Genomic DNA, 26,037 nt, shown 5'->3' with positions numbered 1-26,037 from the left:
TATCCAGAATGCCTTAATGTAAGCCAAACTACACTGAGCTATACATTTCATACAATTCCTGGAAATACTGTTAAATTGGCACTACCCACTCACTACACCCCTTTGAGACCTTGTAACACAATTCTATCCCCATACAGTTCAAATGTTGTAAGTGTACTTCTGTAATAACTTGAAACCACTCAGACAAACCATTGTAAGGGACAACTGCCTCAGTTTAAAAACATTCCACGCAGAATGATGTATGGTTTAATAGATTACAACATTAGACTTAAAAGCATAATCTTTGATGTGGCTATTTTTAAGGTGGTGTTAGCAAAAGCATAAAATATTAATCCTGTTTTCCAATAACCATAACTTTTGATCTACTGAATCAGTCATGCTACATACAATAATCAGAGAGGGAGGACAATGTAATTAAATTCATTTGGGGAAATAAGACATTAGCACAAAGCTGTATAAACTAAAAATGATGCAATCACAGAACAACATTCCAACGAAGGCAAATACACCGAGTACAGTAATTTTAACAAACAGAAGTTTTTATTCTATGTCCAATCCACAGTATTGTGCAATCAACTGAAGCTACACAATACATATATTAAAATTTGTTTAGGAAAAATACTTGACTCAAATAGAGTATATAGTGTATTTAATTTGTTAAGTGTTTCTAGCTTTAATAATGTCACTCAATACTTCCTTTTAATTCTGAAATTTGAAAAAAATCTAAAATGATTTCAAGATCAATATTAAACTTCTTGAGTATTCTTAAATACAACATTAACACATTGCTAGACAATGCTGCTGTAGCAACATGGAGCTTCAGAATTCAGCAAGTACTTTTAATTAATTAACTTTTTAAATAAAACAATTTCAGGGATATATTTGCTAGTGGAGTTATGCTGTTTTGAACTAATTGTGATGGTTTTCCTACTCTCGTACTTTTCCTTATTTACAAACAACCAAATTTCTAACAGCAGTTCCCCACCCATCACTGGTGCCCTCCTGAGTTATGCCCGGCATTATACCAAAGCTGCTTGGTGCAAATGGCAGGAGTTGATCCCAGTTCTCTCTGATAAAAAGATGCCAGTAATTTGACCCAGCATAATGTACAGAGCAAAGAGAGATGGCCAGCCACAAAAAAGAAATCAGTATGCCCTAAACCACAGAAATGAAGATGTTCAGATGGTCAAATGGTTGGATACTTCAATATAAAAAACAAAATGAGATTGGGAGGGGCCTACTGTGGCTTGCCCCAACTGAGGAAGGCTAGGCTACATTGGTATGGACATGTCCAGTGGAGACTTCCAAGTTTTATTGGTAAGATGGCCTTTACAATGATTGTGGACTGAAGGCAACCAAGGGGAAGGCCAAAGACTCAGTACATGGACTGGATATCAGCAGACCTTAGACACACTACTTTGAACGTAGCCAGGCATACAATTATGAATTTTGGAAAAAGGCTATAAAAAGTCACCACTCCTGAACAGGGAAGTGGCAAGAAAGAAGAAGAGTCCCTTTCCCTTCACTGTGAAAAGAGGTAATCTGTTAAATTATTTACTAACTCAGTTGCTGTGTTATCTTGTTGGAAGCACATGACACCAGTGTTCCTTGATTTGCCCTGGCTGATGATTAGGTTCACAATGGAGTCTGAAGTACTGGTATTGACTCATAAAGCCCTAAATGACTTGATTCTTGCCTACTTGAGACACCACTTCTCTTCTCATGCCAACAATCAGAAGACACACAAAACTGAAGTCCCTTTGGTATAAAGAGAAGGGGAGCTGTCATTAGATTGTTCTCTGGCAGGTGCTCACTATTTTGAATCTAGTCCTTGGACTGAAACAGCATGAAACTCTTGATCTGCAGGGCATACTGTAATGACTATCAATTTACTTAGAACTTGGGAATGAAAAGGGGAGAGGGCTTGTGAGGTACGGGAGTACTGGCTGAATTTAATTGTGGTTGGGTATTTTTTGGCTTGCAATGAAGAACAGCTGCTGGCTTTACTGCTTGAGGGCACGACGAGAAACTACGTATTTTTTGTCTAAAAGTTCTATAGATCAGACCATATATTATTATTGACACTGCCCATAAGAGCACCTTATAAGCCGTCACGTGAAACAAACTGCTTAAGCTACTAACAAGCCTATCAAATGCAGAGAAACATATGAAATAGACTTGCATCTAAAGGCAGCAACCACAGTTCCCTGAAATCACAGCATGCATTTACAAATATGTACAGCACAACAAAACTTTGAGAGATGCAAACCTATTTTTGGTCTTTAGTTCCTTGAATTTCTTGCGAAGGCCACTGCTTCAGAAAGGCTGGATATATATGCAAACAAACTGCCTTTAAAGCTTTTTTCTTTTGGGGTGGGGGGGGGGGGACACAACTATTTACCATGTGTTTGTTGGGAAGAATTCACAAGTCAGCTAAGCCCTACATTCTGCAAGCACATTTCCCACAACTGTCATGAGAACTGAATATAATCAAGTTTAAGTACTATTTAAGGAGCTAGTTTTAGAGTATTCCACTCCTACTCAAAGAGATGACTTTTTTCTTTATTAAAACACCATAAATGATGTTATTATCAATGCTTTCACTAAAAGGACAGTTTGATAGAAATGATTATTTCATCATATTCAAGCACAGTTTAACAACGATCTTAACATGAAACTCTGGACATAAAAGAAGCCTCTGTTAATTCAGAGAATAAAGAGATTTATCACTAAAATAGGTTATCTAACATAATGAGTTAATTCCTTCAGAAAACATATACACATATCAGAGGAAAGCTTAATACTGTATAATCTATATCAATGAAGAGTGTCCATCTGCTTGTCACTCACCCCTATGAAGAACAAAGAATACAATCCTAAAGTCATTACTGAGACAAAACTCTTAGTGACATCAACTTTCCCAAGCAGGGTTTGTGGACTTTGACCCAAGCTAACTGAATATATTGAGAGCTTCATGGCTGTAACTAACAGTGTGACTGAAGTAATAAAAACTACTGGGCCTCATTTTTCTCAGAATGTTTGTCCTCACCAGATTAAATCGCTAGAGCGCCCCTCCCACCAAGTATCATGAAAAATACACCCTCTTTTTATATTCAAGATTTTAAAAATTTCCATGAAAATATCTTAAAAATAGAAGAGACTCATACATATGCCAAACAACCCTTACTTCTTTTGCAAACAACTGAACTAGTAAACTCTTCAGTTAAAGATTACTCAAAAATCAACTTTCCTTTCAGCATATAAATTTAACAAAGAGAATCAAGTTAGATTTACATGAACACACTGACTTTTTAGTACCATCTGAATCTACTTGCTATCCAAGATATATTTAGCTTACTTGCTCTCTTAAAAAAATACTGTAGAGTGGTCCAGTTTTCAAAGGTAGAAAAATTGAGTACATTTCAGGGAAATGAGTTACCTATACAAATGATACTTACCAAGTAATGTATTTCACAGTGCATCTTTTTTTAAAACCACAATCTATTTTTCTGTTTGCTTTCTACAGCAGTTGGTAGCAATGAGTATGCTCAAGTATTTCCTATGGGAAATGATAATACATCATATATTTGATTGCAAGGAGTACTCCAAGTCTGCAAGAACTCACATCTCTTTCTCAGAGGCTAGTATCAATATTCATCCAGTTTGGGCTTTCTCCCATCACCCAAATACCAATGGTAGTTAGTCTTCCATTTTAGCTTACAATCCAATCTCTATATTTGTAATACTACCAGCAAGAGTAATGTCATGCATAGGAAGAAACTAATTGAGAGAATAAAAGTCAAGACCACTTTTTGACTTTGATTTCAGGACCAAAGAGAAACATACACAAACGTATTACATGAAGCAACACATCTTCAAAAATTATTATAAGGAAGCAATTACATTTGAAAAGCATAAAGAACGAAAGTGTAACACTAGATAATTATTTTATATGAACTCTTTATGATAGTTTCTACAGTCATGAACTTTACATCAGCAAGAACAATCTGAATAACTAGATTAACATAATATGCTTATCAATAACTTCTTAAGTAACAAATCATGAAGTTTTATCACTTAGGAATAATGGTCCTCTCGATTTCATTGTATTGGTATGCTTATACTTGTATTTAAACACCATTTAAAACAGTATGTAGTAACATCATGCACTCATATGTGCAACAATATTTTTTACTCTTTCTGACACTGAAAAGTAACCCATAATGTATTTTGGTTGGGTTAATTAGAATGGTTTAGTCTATACATAATCCCAGTATTAAGACACTAAACAAAATTACGTCAAGTCACTAAGAAAAATCCACCAGATTCAAATTAAACTGGCACCTATTGTGATCAGCCATGTTTGAGCTGTTTTTTAAGCTCCATGGTTCACAGTTTCTTAAAGTCTCCTGGATGAGATCAATTAAATCTGCATTAACTACAATATCAGCTTTGACAATATCTGTATTTGGCTTTCAGACAAAGTGGCTAAATTCTAAGGGCTTTTTCATTCATTTTGTTTAAAATACTTTTTGGAGGAAATGGACAATAGTATCTGATAATATTCAGTAAGTAATGTATATGAAACCCTTTGTAGTATGCCATTTGACTAAACACAGAAGAATAGCTGCAAGCTGTAGAGGTTAATTTTTTCAATTTTAGATATTGAGTATGAAAATGTAAATCCATACTTACAAGTGATGAATAGTGTAATCGCTAGAGATGAAGCAATTTTATTAAATGTACAATTAATATCACTTTAGGAATTTTTATTTATATTAAGAGTTTCAAAAAATAATTAAAAAAAATTTACCAAGTCTTACATATATTTTATTACTAAATATACAGTCTTGAAGTTTATTATTAAACTGCCAGAACTCCTTTACTTTTGGGATAGAATTTTTTTTTAAATGGTCCTTTTCAAAAGGTCTGTCTTGTAGTCTGAAATAGTTTCCTATATTACACATAATTCAACGACTGCAACATCCTCCCTAACAGATCAGAAAAGTCTCATTTTTAAAGAAACTGGTAACAGCCATGATGAATACATATACCACAGTAAGCACTGGCTTATTAAAAGTAGTCTAGTAAAATCTCATTAATTTGTATACAAGAAATGGCCTTTGCACTTCTCAAGGGCTTAATAGCACGATGTTGTAGTGATGTCTCATTAATTCAGACTTGAATGCTTTCTCAAAATATGTTAGAGAACATTTACTAGTAAGTTAGATACACCACAGTATACACTTGTCAAACCAATAAACAAGATGAGCTTTGTGACGCATTATCCTTGCTTTCTGTTTGCTTACTTTATGATTTGCACAATTCAGTAATTGGGAATGGGATCCCTAATCAATGTGAATAAGCAAGATTCTATTACGCAAATTTTATTAATGAAAAATCTAGAGAGTTTTTGACAGTCTAAAAATATTAAATTTGACCCCACATCAAAATATGTATGATTGTGTATGCACTATATGCAGAGTAGAACTTTACAGTAAATTGTTTGATTGTAGTATATGTGATAGTAAAGATTTGAAAAGACATTTACTGAAAATTCTAGGTCGCTGTCAGCATGCAAACTATGCACCTAGATGACCTATCTTTTACAGAAACATTATATTATTTTTAGTTACCCTAATATTACTCATAACAAGTATGACAAAATTCCCATTAAACGCTTTTTAATCTGATTTCTAGGGATATTTTCCTCAGAGAGGCATTTGGCATGTTAAGTGCAAAAGAAGATTATAACAATTCAATTTACTGGAATAGACACTTTTTGTATTTTCCAAGTTCCTTTACATATATATTTCTTCATTCTTTCTATGGTCATATTAAACTTTGCTCTTCTGGTTCCCATTTAACTTCTTATAATTCAATAAAGTTATTTTACTTCATAGTTTTAAATTACTGTTCTATGTATTATTGCCTACCTTGGGTACATTCATTTGTTTTACCTATTTTAGTCTTTGTTTTTATGCTTTATTACTTTGACAAAAAAAATAAATAAATAAAATCATGAACATTGGACCATACTCTACCCTCATTTATACCCATGCAACTCCACTGAAATCAGCAGAGTTTGATGGTGCATCTGAAAACAGAATTTTGTCCATTTACTTTTTATTAAAATATACTGGACAAAATGTATTCAAATTCTAAACAGATAAGTGTACTTTAAAGGTAATAAGAGATATTAGGAAAGCTTACAAAACAAGTTAATTTATCCTATTAACAGAAGTATAATTGCATAAGCTCTCCCACTTCTCAGTGTTCAAGTATGCACACACACACTTCATATGTAGTCATCTCAGATTCCCTCAGTCACTGTGGGCAGTTTTAATACCATGATCCTGCAGTAACTCTGTTTACAAATTATCCAGGGACCATTTAAATATTAACAATTTTAATATAGTCTGTGAGAATGACCCATTTTTGTAAGCAGTATCACATCACGATTTTGGGTTTTTTACAGTATTACAGAATGTCTTGTCAACTTTTTTTAAAATATGAAATTGTACTTGGAGTTTCTGCTAATATGCCCTAAAAAGATGAGAATGACAGGTGTACACTTTGAGGGTGGAGAGAAGAAAAGAATCCAAGTAGCAGATTAATATACTTGAAAGCAGAACTTAACATGGCATTATTATGATCAAAGCTATTCATTATTAGGTTCTCATAGCTGAAGATTTCTAATTATTGTAATACAAAACAATTAGAACTCTTTTCATATTTGGTGTAGTTATGTTTGATGTTCTGTGGACAAGTGGTCATTTAAAATCCATTACTAATTGCAATCTATTCAACTGTAGATAATAGATAATTATGCTCCCCATTACATTAAAATAATTTAAAGTCTAGGAACCTGCATGAGCAAGTCTAATGAGTTATAAGTAATATGTTTTAAGTTCAAACCCCAAGTTTGCATAATTTATAAATCAAACATTTGATTAAGTCCTAGATGTGATTTTTGATTAACAGGAAAACACACATTATTTTATTAGCAAGATATTTTACTTTCTAAATGCAGCAATCTTCTGCCATACATTAGAACTCCAAAACACTTACTTCACAACTGATCAATATAAAATGTTACTTTGTTCTCATATTTGAATTATTTTGAAATAGTTCCCTAAAGCTACCTAAACATTTGGTAATTGTTTAAAGATGGTTAGCAGTTCATTGGGCAGATAGAAATATGCAATATCAAAAGTAAAGAAAGTTAAAAGTTCACTATTCTATTTCAAGAGGAAATTCTCACCAAGTATATTGTCACCTCAGTAGAGATGGTTGCTAGTTCCTTTTAACACTACAATGCATCTGAGGATGGGTTAAGCACTGTTGCATGTTTTACATTTTCCAAAATATTATCCTTTGGTAAACAAATTAACTTGTTTAGGACACCTTCCTAACAATATTTCTCTAATCATGAAAGCTAGTTTTTAAGATCTAACATGTTATAGATAACAGATAAAAACCTTAGGTTTTAGTTTCTGAAATAAAAAGTCTTTCAGTAAAATCATTTAAAACCATTTCAATACTTGTTAATTCAGAACATAAGTAGTCACCCACTTTATCCCATTCCTTTTATAAAACATCTGCACTGCACTGAAAGGAGGAGACTTAAGGGCACCATTTTGACTCAATAGCTCCGGAGACGGATGACCGTTAAAAGTAGTTCCACTTAGGATGAAGTGAATTTTTGTATTAAATAAAGTGAAAAAAAACTTGAAAAAATTGTAATTTAAATTTCAAAGACCTGTGCTTGGGGAAACTCATTTTTCAGGCTAATTTACTAAATAAAGTGTGCATGCCAAGAACCATACTTAGATTAAGTGTGCAAGAAAAGTTTAATGTATCAGAATCTATATTCTTGCATTTGTTGAACAATTTTAGAATCAGTGTAACTAATAAAACCTATGCAAACATTATCTGATAGGACAGATAAATGCCTACAAAAGTTTTTAATGCATTTAGAACATTCTAGTTTACCTACAGAAACTAGGACAACTTTACCAACAACAGTCCATCAACATTTATTTCCTTAGATACTTAAAGGGCAAATTTTCAAATGATTTATCATGTATCAAGTCAGAGCTATAGATATTAGAGAAAGGAAATCTAAATTCTAAAATCTTCAGTTGCCTGAAATGTTCCTTTTATTTCTACCAAACATCACCTCATCACTCTAAGAATAACTCAGTATTCTACAAAATGAGAGCAACTAGGGATATTAAGAATACTATCAAGTAACATTTAACATATACTCAAGTAGAAAAATGGAATATAGATCAAACCCAAATTAGAGCATCTGAATTTTGTACTACACTTGGGTGTACTGGATTCACTTCCCAATAAACAGTTGCGAGTCAAGAAAGATACTCAGCAACTGTTACACCACACTTGATGTTATGAACAATGCCTATATCTATATTCAGGATTACAAAAAGTAAATGATAATTTAAGTTTCCAAATAAATTAGATGTCTTACATTAAATACTTCCGATTATCATCAATGTAGCATTAGTTTACAATTTTTTTAAAAAAATCTTATTTTGGATATCATTAATTAGTGTAATAAAGTTACTTCTGTATAACTAAAGAACTAAAAAATTGCACTACACTAAATAAACATATGACACTTCAAGAATTTTGTCAAATTTATGTGTTTTTTTTTTCCCAGTAAGTATAACTTTAATCAACAAAAAAGGAAAAGATTTATGGAAAAATAATTGGAGAGGCCCTTCTAAATTTGAATTCTTTTGTAAATATATGAAAGATCTCTAAAACATGGAAAGACAGTTTTGTAAAAATGTACAATTTCATTCCTTCATGCTAACAGATTAATCCTTCTCCCTTAATGAGCTTTTTTCTTGCCTAAGAATAGTTGATGTGATTTAATTTTCAAAGCTTGAGTCACTGGAAAACTGTGTGATTTCTTCCAAATCTGTAACCACAAGCCTATCCCAGTCAATAAGTCACATTTACAATAAAGGTACGGATTGCTTGTAAGCACAGCCTGTTGAACAGCAGTGGCCTATAACAACTCATATTTAATGTCTATAGGGCAAAAGAAGCCATTTGCTGAAAAGGCTTCCCTACAAGTTCAGCCCTCCTCCTATCTCCGGAAGTGGATTCCTTGTATTTAAGTTTTAATTTAGAATTAAATATAAAGGCTACACAAACAAATCAACTGTAATGAAAAATGTAATAATTTCTGATAAAGATATCTAATTAGTATATTAAGAAGTTATGCTAAGAATTTTAAAAGTTAGATGTCTTATTGAGAATTAAAATACATACAAGATACAGACATATAGACAAGAGAACAATTCACATCATAGTAGTTAAATATTTACAAATTAAAATTACAGCAGGAATCTGTACCAGTTACCATACTGATGTTAAATGTATATATATGGAGCTTGAGTGTAGTTAAGATTCTTTAAAAAACTGAAGGTAATTTTTCAAGAGATGTTAGAATTACACAGCTAAGGTGTACATGTAAAAAGCCCTTAGTTTAGCCAATTAAAAGCAAACAGTTATTGCACTATTTTCAAAACCTTTTGGAACTGTTCACAGGTTTTAAATACAGAAGAAGCTTTGCACTGCTTTTCAACAGACAGTTATATGTCCCTCATAAAGCTGAAATTACTCCAAGTGAAAATTATGCACTTAATAACTTTTTACAAGATGGCTATGAAATTTTGTTACATAATAGCCTTTAGTCTCCTTTCAAGAAATTGAGAACTAGTAAAAGTATACTATATTTTATATTAATAATGTTAGACTTTTTAATTTCTGCAACATCCGTTCCAAAATAGTTTCCAAAACACAGCATTTTAACTAATGCATTAGGAAAACTCTCCTGAAGGCTTGCTAAGCACAAAAGAAATGCTTGGATCCAAACGAATCTGCAAGTTTATCCCTATTATGTGGCATTAATTTATCATACAAAGGTCAATTTAATGTCTTTATCTAAAAAAAAAAAAAAACCGGAACCACCCCTTTGCTTTAGGCAGAGGTTCTGCATAGGTGATAACTATAAGAAAAGAGAAGCTGTCTCTTTAAAATGCCCTGCTCTGTCCCTGATCCCACGTGGAACCAACATCAGCAGCACTTTCGCATTAACTTCAATGTGATGCAAGATGAGGCATCATTTTATATAAATAAAACGAGAAGGCTGCTGAATACATTCTTTATGGGACACAGACAGGTGAATTAAGCATGTCAGTGAAATCACAAGGCATCCCCAGAAGAGGTGCCCTTACTCTGCGCCCTCTACGCCAGAAGAGGTGCCCTCACTTTCTCTCTGTGAGGTAATGTTCCAATCCAGCACTACACTGAAGAATCCAGTTTAAATAGAGGATGGAGTCACAAGTAAAATTTGAATTTCAAATGCAACGAAAATGTACTTTATAAACCGGAAAGGTTTACTCTTTGCTTCACACATCCTAATTAGATCAAGAAAGTGACACTACAAAGGCATTACATTCCGGCCAAAAAACAAGAAAAAGAGAAACCAACCGCACACAAAGAGCATTAAAAAGGAAGTTAAAAAGGAGCAAATATAGCATTTATCTTATCTAAAAATCACTCCACATTACCCCAAAATTATGTCGTTTCTGCAGTATCATCTCCCCCCACCTCTCTCATCTGAATGGGATTTTCACGTTTTCTTATTGTCGGTGGCGAGTTATAAGAAGCTTTTGCCTTTCCAAAGAATTCATCAACAAAAAAAAATAATAAATATTAACTCCTTGCTCCCTGAAACGTTAATAGGGGCATGCAAGGACACGGGGTTTATTCTGTTACCCTTAGGAAGAAAAGGGGGATCGGCCCCGATTTTTAAGTATTTTTGGGAATTTTTTTCTAATTTTTATTTTGTTATATGCCTCAGTTCTCCCTCCATTTTGGTTGTTTATGATACTGACAACAAGCTGTCCCTGCTCTCTCTCTCTCTCTCTCTCCGGATCTCTCCTGCTTTCAGTTAACAAACCCCTCTCCCCAATGCAACAACACTCAGCACTAAGTTGGATTCACACTTTCCTCTAAACATACTCGAATGAGGGAAGCAAAAGGCTCCTGGGCGACTCGAAGGGGGGAGAGCAGATACATTCTTTTCTTTATTATGAAAGGAAAAACTTTAGACCTCCCCCCACACACAAAAAACGAAGGAAAGGGGGGCTGAGTTCCCCAAAGCGACTCCAGATCCCCCCAAAAGAGTGAGCTGCCTACTTCCTAGGACACACTCTGGAGACTGGGGTCCACCCGGGAAATTTTTGTGCAAAACGCGCCTGGTTTGATACTTCGGGTGAATTTATATTAATTTTTCCCTCATTTTTGGGCAACACGGTCTCTAATGTCTTCCGCTCCCTCTCGCTGCTGTCACTCTATTCACAGCACAGACCCTGGAGAAGGAGGAGGGGGGGGGGTGCTTGAAGATGGGGGGGGGAAACTTCTGCAAAAAACTTTTCAGAACTCCCCAACGAAGCTAAGGAGTGGGGGGGGGGGAGAACCCCTCTCCCTCCTTGAGTTCCCCAGGCAAACTTCTCTCCCTCTTTAACTACTACGGTGCAGGAGGGAAGAAGGGGGGTGGGCGGACTAAACTCCTAGGATATATTTTTATAAAAATACATTTTCCGGGCTATATATTTTTCTCCCCTACTTTCTGCCTTGGGGTCCCCAGAAGGATGGTGGGGGCAGCTCAGAGATGGGAGGGGGGCGCGATTAACACAAACTTTTCCTTGCCGCTGCTCCGCTCTCCGCTCCCCCCTCCTCCTCCTTCCCCTCCTCCTCCCCCTTCATAATTTAAATAACCCTGATATTTCCCTGCTAAACCCCGGCGCCTGCCCCCCAAACCCGCAGCAGACTCACCGCGGGAGCCTCAGCATCCCCTCTGCGCCCCGTTTCCACCCTTTACAGTGTTCTCCGATTTTTCTGTAATTTTTTTCCCATATTTCGGGCTGGACGCGGCGGGCCTGGAAATTGTTTGCTTTCCCCTCTTTCCAGCAGCCATTGTAGTGTATGCGCTGCGGTGCAGCCCAGCCTGCCGCACACGCCGCGCCCACACCGCCCGCCGCCCACACGCGCCGCGGGTTGGCCGCCTCCCCCCGTCACTCAGGGCTCCGGCCGCGCCCCGCTGGAGGCGCCTGCGGCCCGCGCCGCCCGCCTGGTTGGCGGAAGGAGGCGCCGCTCAGGCCAGGGGAGGGCGGGGCCGAGCGGGGATTGGCGGCCCGGCCGCGGGCTCGGCGCTGTCACTCAAGCCGGCCGGGGAGCCGGGAGTGGGCGGCGGCGGTGTCAGTCCGGGGGGAGCCGCGGGGCCGGGAGCGGGCTAGGCTGCGCCCCTACATAACTGCTGCCGCCTGAGCCCCCGCTGACGTCTTTCGAATTGGAGACGGGGCTCGCGCGCCTACTTAGCCGCCCGTGAGGTAAGTGCGGGGCCGGGGTGCGGCGGGCTGCTCTCCCTCGCCGGGACGTGCCCGCCCGGGCGTCCCGCGCCGCCTTCCCCCTGCCGCCCGGCCCGGGCGGCGGCGGCGGCGGCGGCGGGGGCCGGGGACCCGCCGCTGCCGCTCCAGGAGCTGGGCTTTGCCCTCCCGCCTCGGGCTGGGGAGCCGCAGCGGAGCCCGCTCGCTTCCCTTCCCCGGCTGCCCTGGCGGCAGGGGGCGCCCCCGGCAGTTGAGGGGCCCGGGCCCCGGCCGAGAGGAGGGCGAGCCTGGACCGGCGCTCAGGCCTCGCTGTCCCTGGAACAAGTGACACTCGCCGCAGCTCCTCTCCTCTGCGAGCGGCGGGGGCGCCCTGTCTCCCCCCCCCCCCCGCCCCCGGGACGCGGCGCCGACGAAACGGCGGAGCAAGTGCGCGACAGGCGCCCAGCCTGTGCTGCGTGTCCCCGGGGGGCAGCTCAGTGACGGAGCCTGGGGCCTCCCGAGACCCGCCGGACTCCCGGAGCGCAGCGCCCGCCAAAGCGACTTTGGGGGGCACCTTCTTGATCCCGCTCTGAGGCGGGAGAGGCCAGGCGGGGGGGGGCGGGGGGCCCCTGCACCGCTCTCCGCCACCTATTGTAACGTCCTCCTCCGCTCTCACAGCTCGAGGGGTTAATTCAGCCCTCCTCGTTTGGACCCTGTTAGGGCTTGAGTGTGCTAGGCTCCGCTGAAAGACTTGGCAGCAGTGGGAGCCCTGGAAAATAGCTTGATGGCTCTTGAACTGCAAGTCTGCCCTAGGGTTAAACTGTACTAGGAACTAATATTTTCCTTGTCTGTGCTGTTTACAACTGTTAACCAATTTAGTAAAACATACTTAAAAACCGTAGTACAAACAAACCCTTGATGTGTTCGGGGTTGGCCCTGTATTCCTAAAGCCGGAAGGTCAGCCTGTAGATGTGTAAAAACCGAGGGGAGGGAGAGGAGAGATTACTTCCTGTTAACTTAAATAGTAGTAGCATTTGCATGTGACCTACCTGCCTTTCAGGCTTGATAGAGGGTTGTGCTCCTAATGTTGTTGAAGCACTTCATAAAAAAATCAGTTCAGGAGCCATCAGATTATTTTCCACGGTGCCCTTACTTATGAACTATTTTTTGTAGTAGTGCCCAGTATGTTTGCAAATAGACTAGCATATTTAAGCGTTTGCGTGTTCTAAACCAAATCACTAAGCGACTTCATAAGAACAAAACCTATTTTTTTTTTAAACTTCAATTTGACGAACAATACGCTTCCTACATTTCATTGTCAATTGGACTAGACTGATTGGCCAGCACTGGAAAGATCTCAGCTTTAAATGAGCTACTAGTCATTTGTGGACTGACTTACAATAGTGTGAACACTAGACAAAATCTGCTTCCAGTAAGTTACCTTCAGCCTCTTCATTGAATGGTCACTTTCATGAAGATAGACTTAAAAGCATACCACCAATGTTTCCTTATTGATCATGCTTTTCTAAAATAAGCACAACACACCAGTTATAAGTAATACTTGGGCAAATCTCTGAGATTTCATGTTAACAGCATTGATGTCGATGGGATGTAAGTTCTTTTGACCTTTTCTGCAGTCCCTGGTTGTCTAGTTAGTGTACATCCGTTTATTTTTAAACCCTCTGTGATCAAAAACACTCTTGCTGTAGCAAAGAAATGGAATATTTAGTTCCAGATATCAAAGTTAAAATACAACTAAAATGTCAAGCTCTCTGTGAAAACAGTTGCTAAAAAAACTTTCGGTAGGTGAGTTAACATTTTTAACTTGTATGCAGTCTTTCCTCAGCATTAAAATCTGAGAGTTCAAATGCTTCTCAAAAGAAACTGTTCTAAAGTATGGTTCTCCTGCGGAAAAGTGCCTATTAAAAAGGCATCGGAGTTTCAAGTTTGTTTCAGTGACTTCAAACTCAGTTAGAACATGTTTTTTAAACAATATACTCTGGTCTTAGATCTGAAAGTGAAGCAGCTGTTTCTCCCTTGTACACAATTACCTGTGGTATAAATAAAACCACCCCCAAACAAACTAGGAAACCAACTTCTGCCCTTAGTAGCACCTTGGCAACCTGGTTTTCAGAGAGGCTGCCCAAATGTAACCAAGAGTGGAATATGGCCTACAGCTGAAACTTAACAGTTCAGTTGATTTACAAAAAGTAACAGAATCCCACTACCTCCTATGTATTGGCTCTGCAGTGGTAAAAAGGACTAAATAGATTTGTTACTGATGTAAGCAAAGTTAGTACAGGATGCTATTTTTACTGTAGAAACTCTTAAATTATATTTGTATTTCTAAGCTTGTCTTTAACAGTAGCTTTTTGTAGAAAAATGAGATCAAGTAAGAAGCTCAGTGTCAAACTGAAACTAGTTTTCTACTTTATTTTACACTGGTTTAGCAATTGGAAACTCGCTTCAATAGTCGTAGGTAAGCATTGTTTAAAAATCAGATTTTTAAACGTGGGTTAAGTAGAATTTAAGTGGACATTTCCCTAAGGAACCATTTTTGTGTGTCAAACATATCACTAATTGGTAATAGTAGTAGGTCTAGATGTTTCTGTACTCAAAGCTTAGTTTCCACTATGGCCCTGATTCTTGTGGACTGGTCAAGGAGCACTTGGCCCAAGCTAGGAGGGGTTTGCGTGTGCACATTGTTCCTTTTCAATTCTGTGTTGTGTCATCTGGGTACTAGGCTGGTCACCAGTTTAAATTAGAGCAGTTTGAGAGTTCTCTAAATATGCAGTGGCTGTTAAAAGCCCCAGGGCCTTTTGTAGTATCTGGGGAATTTGGGGGTATAGGAATATGTGAGACATGCCCCTTTCCTCAGTCAAATCCCTACACTGATAGTCAGGAGTTGGCATAGGAGCTGCTACATAGCTAGGAAAATGGAATCCTAGTGGCTGGTTAAACTGGTCTGCGTTGCTTCGTACTATCAGAGGAGCATGAAGCATCCTAATACAGTAGAAAACCGGGCCTCTTGTATGCAGAAAACCAAACAAGTTTCTATATTCCTTTTTTCTAAATTTAAAAAAATTTCTCCCGTATCTTGCATGTACATACTATGGTAGAGGTTTCTGTGTTAAACCACTTAATATGGAAATTCAAACTGAGACTGTTAACATTAATGGCACTTGTGGGTCAAATATAAAAAATTTCTTTCTTTCCTGCTTTTAGCTGCAGTAAGACATTTTAGGATGTCCAGAAATGTGCAGCGACTTAGAGACCACGATACAAATCCATGTCTAGCGGTAAGATCGGTCGGTTATGATTTAGTCTGAAGATGCATTATTATAGGGGTATGAAAACTACCCATATAGTTCCTTCTAAAAGCAAGTAGCTTATTCCTTCTGAAGGGGTGTATGTGTTGGCGTAAACATCAGAAATATTTAGACCTTTTAAGTTGAAAATACTAAGTTCAGAAACTAATAGATGAATGGATGGGGTAGGCTTCTAGTTATCAGGTTTGGAATTCTGATTGTGGTTTCAAGGACAGACTTAAATCCTTGTAGCTTGAATTTGTTCCCCTCCTTTTTTTTAATTACCCAAAAAAAACCTTACCCCCAAGTATTTTGCTGTTTACTGCGTTGGATACCTTTTGAGAGAACCAAACAGAACTTTTGTCTGTGTTCTGAGGACAGATGACCTGATTTCCCCCCCCCCCCCCCCCCACAGGTGCTGAACAGCCACAACTCATAATTGAAGTCTTTGCTTTCAGATTCCCTGGCCCTTCTTTAGGGGGAGGGAGAGCCCAGTGGTTTGAGCATTGGCCTACTAAATCCAGGGTTGTGAGTTCAATCCTTGAGGGGGCCATTTAGGGATCTGGGGCGAAAATTGGAGATTGGCCCTGTTTTGAGCAGGGGGTTGGACTAGATGACCTCCTGAGGTCCCTTCCAACCCAGATATTCTATGATTCTTGTAAGAGTAGGCGTTTGCTTTAGTATCCTTGATGCAAAGTTTCTCCTACTTCCCCAGCTATTGTTTGTAGCACTCAGACAAGTTGGCCGCCTCCCTTAATCTTAATTTATAAAATACTTTGGGGATTTTTTAGAATGAAATATTACACTAAAATGCGTAAATATATTTATCCCCACCAGCTCTTAAGTGTGACCTGTCTTCCATATTAAAGGAAACAGATGCTTCTAGACAATGTATGGATGACAATAACTACAGAAAGGATATGTGTGCCTCTTATTTTTTAAAGTACAAAAACTGCAGAAAATTTTGGGTAAGTAGTCTTGAGCAAAATTCTCAATCAAACAGAATATTTTGGTTTAACGAAACAGTCCTTTGAGTTTATCCTGGTAACTAAGGCCTAACACTAATCAAACTTTTTGCACTAGATAATTTCAGTTTATCCTGTCAATACTATGACCTGAATTGAAGCTCTAGTATTTTCGTTTTAATAGTGCTAAAACAGAAATGAAAGAACAAAAAAGTAATTTTAGTTTTGCCACAGTGTAATTTTAAGAACAATAACTATACTAATTTTCAGAAGTTAAAGTAATGCATAGGTGCAAGTCTTAAACTGCTATATTTGTCCTTTTTTACAAATCTGAATGGGTCTACTCAAATGTTTTTTTGCAGTCTTAAATACCCTTGTATACCCTTGTCTCCTTCTGAATCTTATAATTTAGTACTGGTACTATATCCTGACTCAAATCTCATGGATATATTAGAACAAAATTTTTAAACAATATAATCAGGGAGTTTTCTTTCCTATGTTAACTTCCCTCACCATTCTGTTCACTTTGTCTTCCCTGACATTGTTCTCCTACACTTTTATTTTGCTTCCTGTTAATATATCCTAACTTTTATTTTTCTTCCTCCATGGGGTGTTCTGCTGCTGCCACTTAAGTTTCCTTCTAACTCCAGCTTTTTCTTGTTCAGACAAAACATTCTGCAGTGGGAATATCTGCAGAGAAATCACTCCTGTGCTCTACTAGCAACACCCTTTAGCTAATGACTTTAAATAATACTTGTCTGCAAACAGCTTTTTTGGTGCGTTGCACAGTTATGCAGTTAATCTGATATACTGCCATGAGAATACTGTAGTTGTTTAAAAGTATTTGCTTTCACTGTCTACTGAAACGATAAAGTGGATTATCTGATACTTAACTAATACCAGTGCATTTAACTGAAGTTATCAGCTAATCAGATTTTAAGTACATAGTTTCTGCTATAAAGTACTTCTAAGAAGTACATTCACTAGGAGCTAAATTAGAGGCAGAGACTTCTGAGAAATCAGTGTGTTCTCATACTCACTTTCTTCTGTTTACAGCATGCTGTTATGATACAAAGGAGAAGAGATGGTGTGAAACCAAATATGCCTACAGCAGAAGAGAGAGAGAACATATTGAAGTCAATAGGAGGGACACCATACTGATTGCACAATCAGGATTGTTTACTATGTTATGTACTTATGAAGATTTCTGTCACTAGGCATTAAAAATTTTTAACATTGCCTCTACGTTTATTTTATCATAAGATGTTGCCAACTGAAAAAACATTACCTTAGATTGTAAACCCCTTTGGGGGGCAAGGGGACATAGTGTGGCAGGGAAAGCTTGTCTTCTATTTGTACAGTTCCTAGAACAATGGGATCCTGGTCAGAGTAGGGCTTCTAGGTGCTACCATGATGCAAATAAATAGTAATTACTATGTGCCTAAAAGGTTCACTACAGATGTGTACAAAGATGACCTTCAGGCAGTTATGGAAATAATTCTTAATCTTTCACTTAATGCTGAATACCACATAATTGGCCTTGATATTTGACAGCTTCTTCAAAACAAGTTTTGGCATAGAGGCATATCTGTGATGGGGGACAGAGCAGCTGATTAGAGCAAGAATTACAGAGGAAGAACTACTACTGAGATTAGTTTGGTACAACTTAACCGATAACTACTACCCTACTGTTTTGCGTAATAGTTAAAGTAGAGGGTCCCTATTCTGCATTTTTCATATTTATGTACAAAAACCAATTTTTACATGAGTCACTTACCACAGCTCTAATGGGAGGCATGTGACAACGATACAATCACTGAAGTTACAACTTAAAAAAAAACAAATAATACAAGCTACTATAGAAAAAAAAATACATAAATGGATTTCAATAGAACTAATTTCTAGTTTTTTAAAAAAAAGTTTAATCAGAGTTGTAGCCAGCTGCTTGTCTAGGGAAAGGCTTGTGAGGGAAGAAGTTGAACTCCATTGCTCTTAATAACTTTAACTTTACCTTCAATGACATACTTTTTTTTATACCATCACCAGCAGATAAATAGTAGTAGATATTAACAAAAAACTGTTAACTGAAAATGCTTAACCTACAATTAATGTAAGATCTTTAAAATCTTATTTTGGGCATTTAATAGCATTGTGTAGCCAGTTTCTCCTCCTCTATGGAACTGTCAAACAGCACCATAAGTGCTTCAAATTTAAAAATGAAACAAGTGTGAAGCCACAACTTGAGCATGTATAGTACATAAAGCACCTTTGCCACTTTTTCTTAAAGTGACACTAGATTACTGGACCTGTCATGCATTAAACAAGGCAGAGAGCTGCAGTTCATATTGCTGCCTAATCAACCATCTTATCTTACCATATTAAGAAAATCCCCCAGTGTTGGCTTTAAAGTGTGAGCCATGATCCCATGCTGCCAGAGGGAGCAACTTCCACAATGTGGAACCATTCGTTAAGGCTCCTGTTGCAATGGACTTAGCAAGAATATCTTGGCTGACTTCCTCTCATGCCACATGTGTGTTCTAGTTGATCGGATAGTTGCTTTTGTCTGTAATGTAATGGACTAGCGTATCCTGGCAACACTTCGTGGTCTCCAGTTTCTCCCTGCAATTGCTGTTTTTCTCACTACTCTTCTGTTGGATGCCTAGCTCTTCTTCATCCTGGCTTTCTTCATGTTTGCATAGTTAGTGCCTATATGATGTATCACATTTTTTTTGTGCCTTATGAGTGTGTTGGTGACCCTTGGCTTTGTCTTTGCTAAGTATTGCTCTTACTATGTGTATTTCCTTTTTCACCACTTCATGAACCTGGATGCTGCTGCTGCCTTCCTTGCATTTGTCTGACTGGGGATGGAAAACTAACGGATGTGATTGAACCGACTACGCTGCAGCTCTTATTACCTTTCTCGCTGCCTTTCCTTTTAGTGCTAGTTATCGCATGTTCTATGTTCTGCTGCACTTTGTTTCCTCCTCTCTCCCTGGCATCCCAAATCCACAGCTTTGATTGTTTGCTGTTGCTATGTTGAAGAGCATTTCTGCTGGGAGTCCAGGCTCCCCTACAGCCTTTCTGCCCCAAAGCTTGCTGCTTTTTTTTTTAAACCCGATATCCCTGCCCCCTTTCTAAACAAGTCTACTCCTGCATCTCTTCCCCACCCCTGACTCAAACTTCACCATTGTTCACAATAGTTTTTAGGATAAAATTGACCCTATCCAGAGAATTCTCCCAGATGTAGTCTACCATCATCTCCAACTACATTTTAGTACCCTGGCCCCTTACTAACCTTTTCTTTTTTCCCTGCTTAACAACTTTCATTCTGACTACCTTCTAGCCTTTTGACCTCCTCCTGTCCCCTCATTCCACTTTTCTTCTGCCCCTTTTAGGGAAAGAGGATACAAGGATATACTTCTGGGGGCCTATGTGGCCTCTCTAATTGTAGGACCACTTCCGTCTTGCCTCGTGGGCTTGTGAATGTTGCGTACATGCTTTAATACTTACTGCCTCTCCCCTTTTGGTTTACTTGAGAGCTGGGTTCTGTTTCCTTTGCTAGTCACACTTAGCATTAGCTCTCTGTCTGATAAGGCAAGGGCCCTGAGTTGGTACTAATCTTCCTGTTTGTCCACAGTTTTGAAAAAGTTGGCTACTCCTCTTGGCTTTGTCATGTGAGTTGTCCTGGTCCACTAAGCTCTTAACATTGACACTGAAGAAATGGGTGAAGTCGTTTTCCAGTTGACCGCTAGCATTTTGTCATGGCTCCTCCACTCTGTCTTTGGGCAAGATGTATCTGCTCTTATGGCTTAGCTACTACTATGCACTTCCCTCTCCCAGTCAGTGCAGTCTTGTGTTTTGAACTGCCTCTTTGCCATCATCTGCTGTATATTTTACTACAAGTTTATAGTCAACATAGTCTTTCCTTTAAAGAAAGATCATGACATTATTTTTCTCACCTACATCACACAGAACTTTCTTCATTCCTATCGCTTAAAACCCTTTCAATAAATTGTGATGATTTCTTGTCATCTCTTTTCTGACCACCCTGCTTCAGTTAATACAAAACCTTGCTTCCCATCTTACGTTTCTTTAAATGCCATTACTGATTTCTTCTTGCCTTTTGCATGAAGTTCAGTTTTCTCATAGTTGCCTTTAATACCCACCACCTGACTTAAAAAAAACCAACAACACATCTTGAAGTTTGGATCTTCACTAGCCATTTGTGTCCTACATGCCTACAAAGCTTGACAACTGATTTTTTTTTTATTTTTTTTTTAAATCAAACTTAAGAGACAAACTTAAGAGCACATGGCCCCCTTGAACATGAAACCCTTGGCAATTGTAATTTTTGGATGGCTGGAGACATGACCTAAGATAGCTCTTCAAAACTGAATAAAATATTCTTTGTAGTTTGTTGAATTAAAACACCAAGTATAAAACTGTTCTTTTGGCCAAGGGCTGTCTATTACATTTTAAAGTGATTTGGGCAGGAGTAGCATCTTCCTCTTTCTCTCCAATATCAAGCAAACCAGTGCTTAAATGTTTACTTTGCTATTTTGGGACTCTACTAATAAATTTTTTTCTAGTATTACACCAGGGTGCTAGGTGCTTTCCACACAGAAAAGAATGCACTGTTGATGCCCTGAGGAGCTCATAAAACAAAAGGAAGACACAGGGTAATGGGAAATGATAGGACATAAGTGGCCAGTTGTTTTGGGTAATAAAAGGATTGTTGTAGACATCCAAATTATCGATCAACTATCCATTGTGGACAATGTAGCTTTTTGTAGGTGTCATGGCAAAACTGGCAAAAAAAAAAAAATCTATCGGTAAGATTTGAATGCAGAGACTATATGTACAAGTGGCTTTGTAGAAGATAGCCAGTCATCACTTCTAGAAATGTATTTCTAGGACATCTCAATGCATTGTCATTGTCAAGAAACAGCCGAGCTTTTTTTATATGAAAATTCCTTGAAGAGATCAAATGCTTTTACATTACATTATTTTGCCTTTCAGTAGTTCTCCATAAGTTTAGTTTCAATTGTGATATTACATATTTCTTCACTGGGGGTGCTGTGTTCACATTTAATGCAGTAGACAGAGTGAAGAATTATGAATATGAAACAACCTTTTGTATGCAACAGTTCGAGTTCTTCCATTAATTGTGTGATTATCTTTGTGAGCCAAGGATATTGGCCTTTTCCTTGCATCACAAAGCTTACATTCCATTTTTTTTTAATAAAGTGAGGTAGGCCATAGTGTTGGGAGCTATGGGATAGATGTGTGGGTTTTTTGGGGTTTTTTTTTAAACACAGAAATAAAGGGCCATAGCATGTTTGCCCCTGCTTTCAACTGTATCAACAAGTTCTAGAAATGTATTTTGAATTTGTAGTACTACAGCCTCAAGGTGGTTCTTCACTGTAGTCTATTTTTACTTGAAAGAATTATAATCATGTCTAGAAAGTGTTTTATATTTCTTAAGATATTTCACCATTTTGTTTTATAGCCTGAAGGTGCTGTTGCCCAACAAAATAACAAAGTCCTCATAAAACACCCTTTTATCTTGTAGTATTAACTCTTTAAATATGGTTCAATGTCTTGTAGTGCAAGTCTTCAGATGTGCAAAGATCATACACTGGAAATGAAAGTGGTGCATAAATTGATAAAATGTCAAATCTAAAACCCCCTCAATGTGGACAAAATTTTAGATGCTCTAAACATTTATATGGTTTGTGAGAGACATGATTAATTTAGCAAACGTTCCAAACTACAGCATGTATAGCAGTATAACTTTCTTAAACTGGTAAAAATCAAAATGACCAAACTTTTTCAGAAGGGAAATAAAAATATTTTCAAGTAAGCTCTTTATTCTACAGGAATGAGCCTTCATAGAACACCACTGTAGGCTTTGTATATTGTTTAAGTTAATATCAAACTACGGTAAGATATTGTATGTAACTGATTAGGACTTGATAAAAACTGAATAGGCCACTTTCACAATGCTGAATGAATAATAGGGAATCATAAGCTTGGGCTCTGTCTCTTCTCTACATTCTTATTTCTGCATGATCTCATAATTAATACATTTATAGTGATGATTCCTCAAATCTCTTCATACCTCTGACTTTTTCCCTTCTGTTTAGTCTCACGTCTGTAGCTATCTTGGATATTCCTTCTTGGATGTCCAGTTGTCAACAGAAGCTGAAAATAGTTAAAATGGAATTCCACATCTTTCCTCTCCCATCTCCTTCCCGTCTTCATAATTTTTAGTAATTCTACCTTTTTCATTGCGGATTCCTGTCTTTCCTGTCCATACTCCTTCAGTCAGGCTGATGCTAAATTCTGCCCTTCCCATGCCATCCCATATGCTAAAATATTGGCTTTCTTGTCTCTGCTACTGCAGCCATTTCTGTTCTTCTGCTTTCTATATTATGTCCCTACTAGATGCCTCTGTTAAATATACTGCAACAAAAATTGTTCTTGCCTGCCACTGCAGCTGTCATTCTTTACCTTGAATCCCTGATTTCCTTTTGGATCAAATTCAAACTTCTCATCCTAGAGGTTCTGCTGCTGCCTATATCTTGCCTCTTACTTCCCTACTGTTCTTTTATAAGCTTATACGCAATCTTTTAAAGCAATCTCAACGGCTAATATTATTCTGCTTCTCTGTTAGGCAACCTCATTTTTCCTCCTTCACATCCCTCCATGGCTTCCCCCCCCTCCATAGCCCCCCCCCCCACTAGCCTTCCGGCACTGATCTCCATGGTTGCACAACTCTGCTCCTTCTAGCTAATATGTGAACATTATAGTAGCTTTACATTTTTATGTTAAAAAATCCTATTTGTATACACAATATTAACTGTGTGCCTAACAGAAGCATATGATTTTTTTTTTTTTTTTTTACCTTGTGGGACTGTCTGCCTAATCTGGATTGTCAACTCCTTAAGCAAGAATCTGCCATTTCTTATTAGTTTGTAAAGTGCCATATATAGCTGAAGTACTGTAGAAAAAACAAAAATAGTTTAGTACAGTGAAGACTGGAACAGATTTCAGAGTCTCTCTGACATTCACAAGTAATGGTCAGAGATCTTGGTGCTTGTTAGTGGTCCTCCAAGGGAATCTTGTAAAGACACAAAAGAAGGTGGAAATTATATTAAGTGCTCTTTCTCCCCATAGTCATATGGAACTGTCTGATTCAATTAAAACAACTGTTCTTGGGAGCAATGGTTAGTTTATGCAAGTGTAACATATATATATCAGAGCTGAAATGGCAATAGCATGTAGATAAAACTTCAATCTTGGTTTTGTTTTATAAGCTGAAGCTGTTAAAAATTCCACCTAGCACTTACACAGTAGACTTATTTTACTGAAGGTCATTTTTGTATAAATTTCTGTGCATTATGTATTCAAGATTTAATTTTTTTGCTATTACTGAGCACACAGCTTTATTAAGAAATTTGCAATAACTCTTAAGAAAAAGACCTAAGAGGATCATTCATATGCAGAGACCATCAGTTTATTGAGTAGTGTTTTTTTGCCAATTTATATTGTTTCCAGTTAAATTTCATCTAGTTGTGTGGGATGCCCAAATCCATATGGCATTTTTCCACAATGCTCAATTACTGCCAACCCCTCCATTTTATCATTGGGAAATTTCATCTGGTCACTGTACTTTTCCTCTAAATGATTAATTGAAATGTTTTTAGAAGTCCCAATACCATCATCCAGGTTAAAACAGCTGTTTATTTCCTAATGTTTAAACACATTTTAATACATGACAGGACTTGGATCCTTACTCACCATTGTCCTTATGGTCCTACAGAAAGATAATCAAAAATCTTTTAATAAAGGTACTGTCCCCAGTGGGTTATCTTTATTAGTCTTTTCCAAAGTCCAACAGGCATAATTTTTCCATTATTGAAGTCATGCTGGCTATTATTAGAATAATCTTATAACTATCCAAGTGTTGTACTGCTGTATTCTTAATTACATTCAGTCATTTCCCCTCAATTGAGGTGAGACTCCATGATATAATTCCTAGGATGTCCACTGGTTTCTTTTTCTGAAGATGAACATCACACTAGAGATGTCTTTAGGAACAGTTGCTGTTTTTAAAGAATCTCTCATTCTTGCTATTTCACATTTCCTTTAGATCTCCTTAGTGAGTTTCATCCGGTGCTAGTGATTCAACTGTTTAAGTTGCTTCATAACTTCAGTTTCCGTTAAAGCCATGCTCTGATTTCACATGAAAAATGTCCTTGGACATAGACTTACCATTTATGGTAAACACTGCTACAAAATTGCATTCTCTGCTATTTTATCATCCTCTAATTTTTCCCTCTTAGTCTTTTCACTCTTTTGTAATGAGGAGGGCCTTACTGCTTCTACTATTTATTTATTTTTTAGGGATTTTTTAAAAATCAGCTTTTTTAAAAAAAATCAGCTTTGGCCACTTGTTTTTCATGTTTATCTCTCTGCACTGTGTATTTCCAGTATAAACCTATCCTGGTATATTGTTTATTCTGCTCTCAATGGCTACTGAGGACAGTTTTTGCTTTTTGAAAGGTGCATTTTTAACTCTGTTAAATTCCTGTATGTCAGCACTTAACTATGCTAGGTTTTTTTTAACTTCAGATGACAGTTCCCCTGCACAAAAGAAACACACACCCTTTGTGCCAGCAAAGAACATTGACACAACTCATTTTATAGATTTTATTTTAAAAGAAACATTTAGGTTTGTTCTTGCTGGACTGGAAAAATAATTTTTTTGTGATTATTTCTTCTGGAAGGCACTCAGATTCTAGTGATGGGTGACCTTACACAAACCTAGATATAGAATGTAAGCTCTACATAGATGGCTAGCACTTTGTATCAGGGATTATCTTTTTTGTTGTATTTCTGTACCATGTCTACAGTGATGGGGCACTGCTCCCTGATTGGCATGTGCTGTATGTCCAGACAATCTTGTGTCACATAATGGCCATAGATGACAAACTTGAACATGCACACACACACACTCACACTCTTGATAGTTGTTTCAAAAAATCAAAAAACAATTAAAGGTGAATAATAATTGTGCATGCAGTACTTTTTTATCCTGGGAAAAGGCAAACAAGCAACTATGTGTTCTGTGTGCCCAAGAAGTATGTTGTATAGATCAAAGACAAACTAAATATAGCGAAGTCAAGTAATGCCTCTAAAACTAAGTTAGACCAAGAGTGGAAATCAAAAGCATCCTCTTGAGCTTGGAAGTTGTAGCAAGCATGAGAGAAACTTCAGTATTCTCCTCTGAAGACAAAGAACTGCAGTTGGTTTGTCAATAGCCTCACCTAAATTTGCAGATAATTGTTC

At 37.8% G+C, this 26,037-nt stretch overlaps 2 protein-coding genes across 8 annotated transcripts in view; one reads left to right on the top strand and one right to left on the bottom strand.

Annotated features, from left to right (window-relative positions):
• The window catches only part of PLAG1 (PLAG1 zinc finger), a 57,011-nt gene extending 44,886 nt beyond the window's left edge, over positions 1 to 12,125 (bottom strand). Inside the window, exons 1-3 of one of the 5 annotated variants that reach the window (XM_043507843.1) lie at positions 11,881 to 12,065; positions 3,459 to 3,559; positions 1,563 to 1,758 (exon numbers count right to left, since the gene is read on the bottom strand). The gene's annotated coding sequence lies outside the window, so the exon portion shown is untranslated. Of the gene's footprint in view, positions 1 to 1,562; positions 1,759 to 3,458; positions 3,560 to 11,880 lie in introns of all 5 variants that reach the window. The other 4 variants (XM_043507844.1, XM_038392299.2, XM_043507841.1 and 1 more) reach the window with 4 other exon arrangements.
• Positions 12,126 to 12,267: 142 nt separating this feature from the next.
• CHCHD7 (coiled-coil-helix-coiled-coil-helix domain containing 7) lies at positions 12,268 to 17,922 on the top strand. Of its 3 annotated transcripts, XM_038392409.2 has the most exons (5): positions 12,275 to 12,434; positions 14,861 to 14,889; positions 15,636 to 15,709; positions 16,588 to 16,686; positions 17,740 to 17,922. In XM_038392409.2, the coding sequence occupies exons 3-5, from the start codon at positions 15,656 to 15,658 to the stop codon at positions 17,842 to 17,844; spliced, it is 258 nt and encodes an 85-aa protein (XP_038248337.1). In that variant the 5' UTR covers positions 12,275 to 12,434; positions 14,861 to 14,889; positions 15,636 to 15,655; the 3' UTR covers positions 17,845 to 17,922. The 3 variants fall into 3 exon arrangements, with proteins under 3 accessions (XP_038248335.1, XP_038248337.1, XP_043363775.1); XM_038392407.2 differs by lacking the exon at positions 14,861 to 14,889 and having other exon boundaries at positions 12,268 to 12,434; XM_043507840.1 differs by lacking the exons at positions 12,275 to 12,434; positions 14,861 to 14,889 and having other exon boundaries at positions 16,556 to 16,686.
• Positions 17,923 to 26,037: the final 8,115 nt, after the last annotated feature.

This window comes from Dermochelys coriacea, chromosome 2 (assembly GCF_009764565.3).
Source record: "Dermochelys coriacea isolate rDerCor1 chromosome 2, rDerCor1.pri.v4, whole genome shotgun sequence".
NCBI lineage: Eukaryota > Metazoa > Chordata > Testudines > Dermochelyidae > Dermochelys > Dermochelys coriacea.
This window is presented reverse-complemented; position numbering and strand designations above follow the sequence as displayed.

Coding starts and splice junctions, on each gene's coding strand:
- CHCHD7 (XM_038392407.2), top strand. CDS start 15,656: ATGTCCAGAAATGTGCAGCGACTTAGAGACCACGATACAAATCCATGT. Junction 15,710..16,587: donor ATACAAATCCATGTCTAGCG/GTAAGATCGGTC, acceptor TCCATATTAAAG/GAAACAGATGCTTCTAGACA. Junction 16,687..17,739: donor AAAACTGCAGAAAATTTTGG/GTAAGTAGTCTT, acceptor TTCTGTTTACAG/CATGCTGTTATGATACAAAG.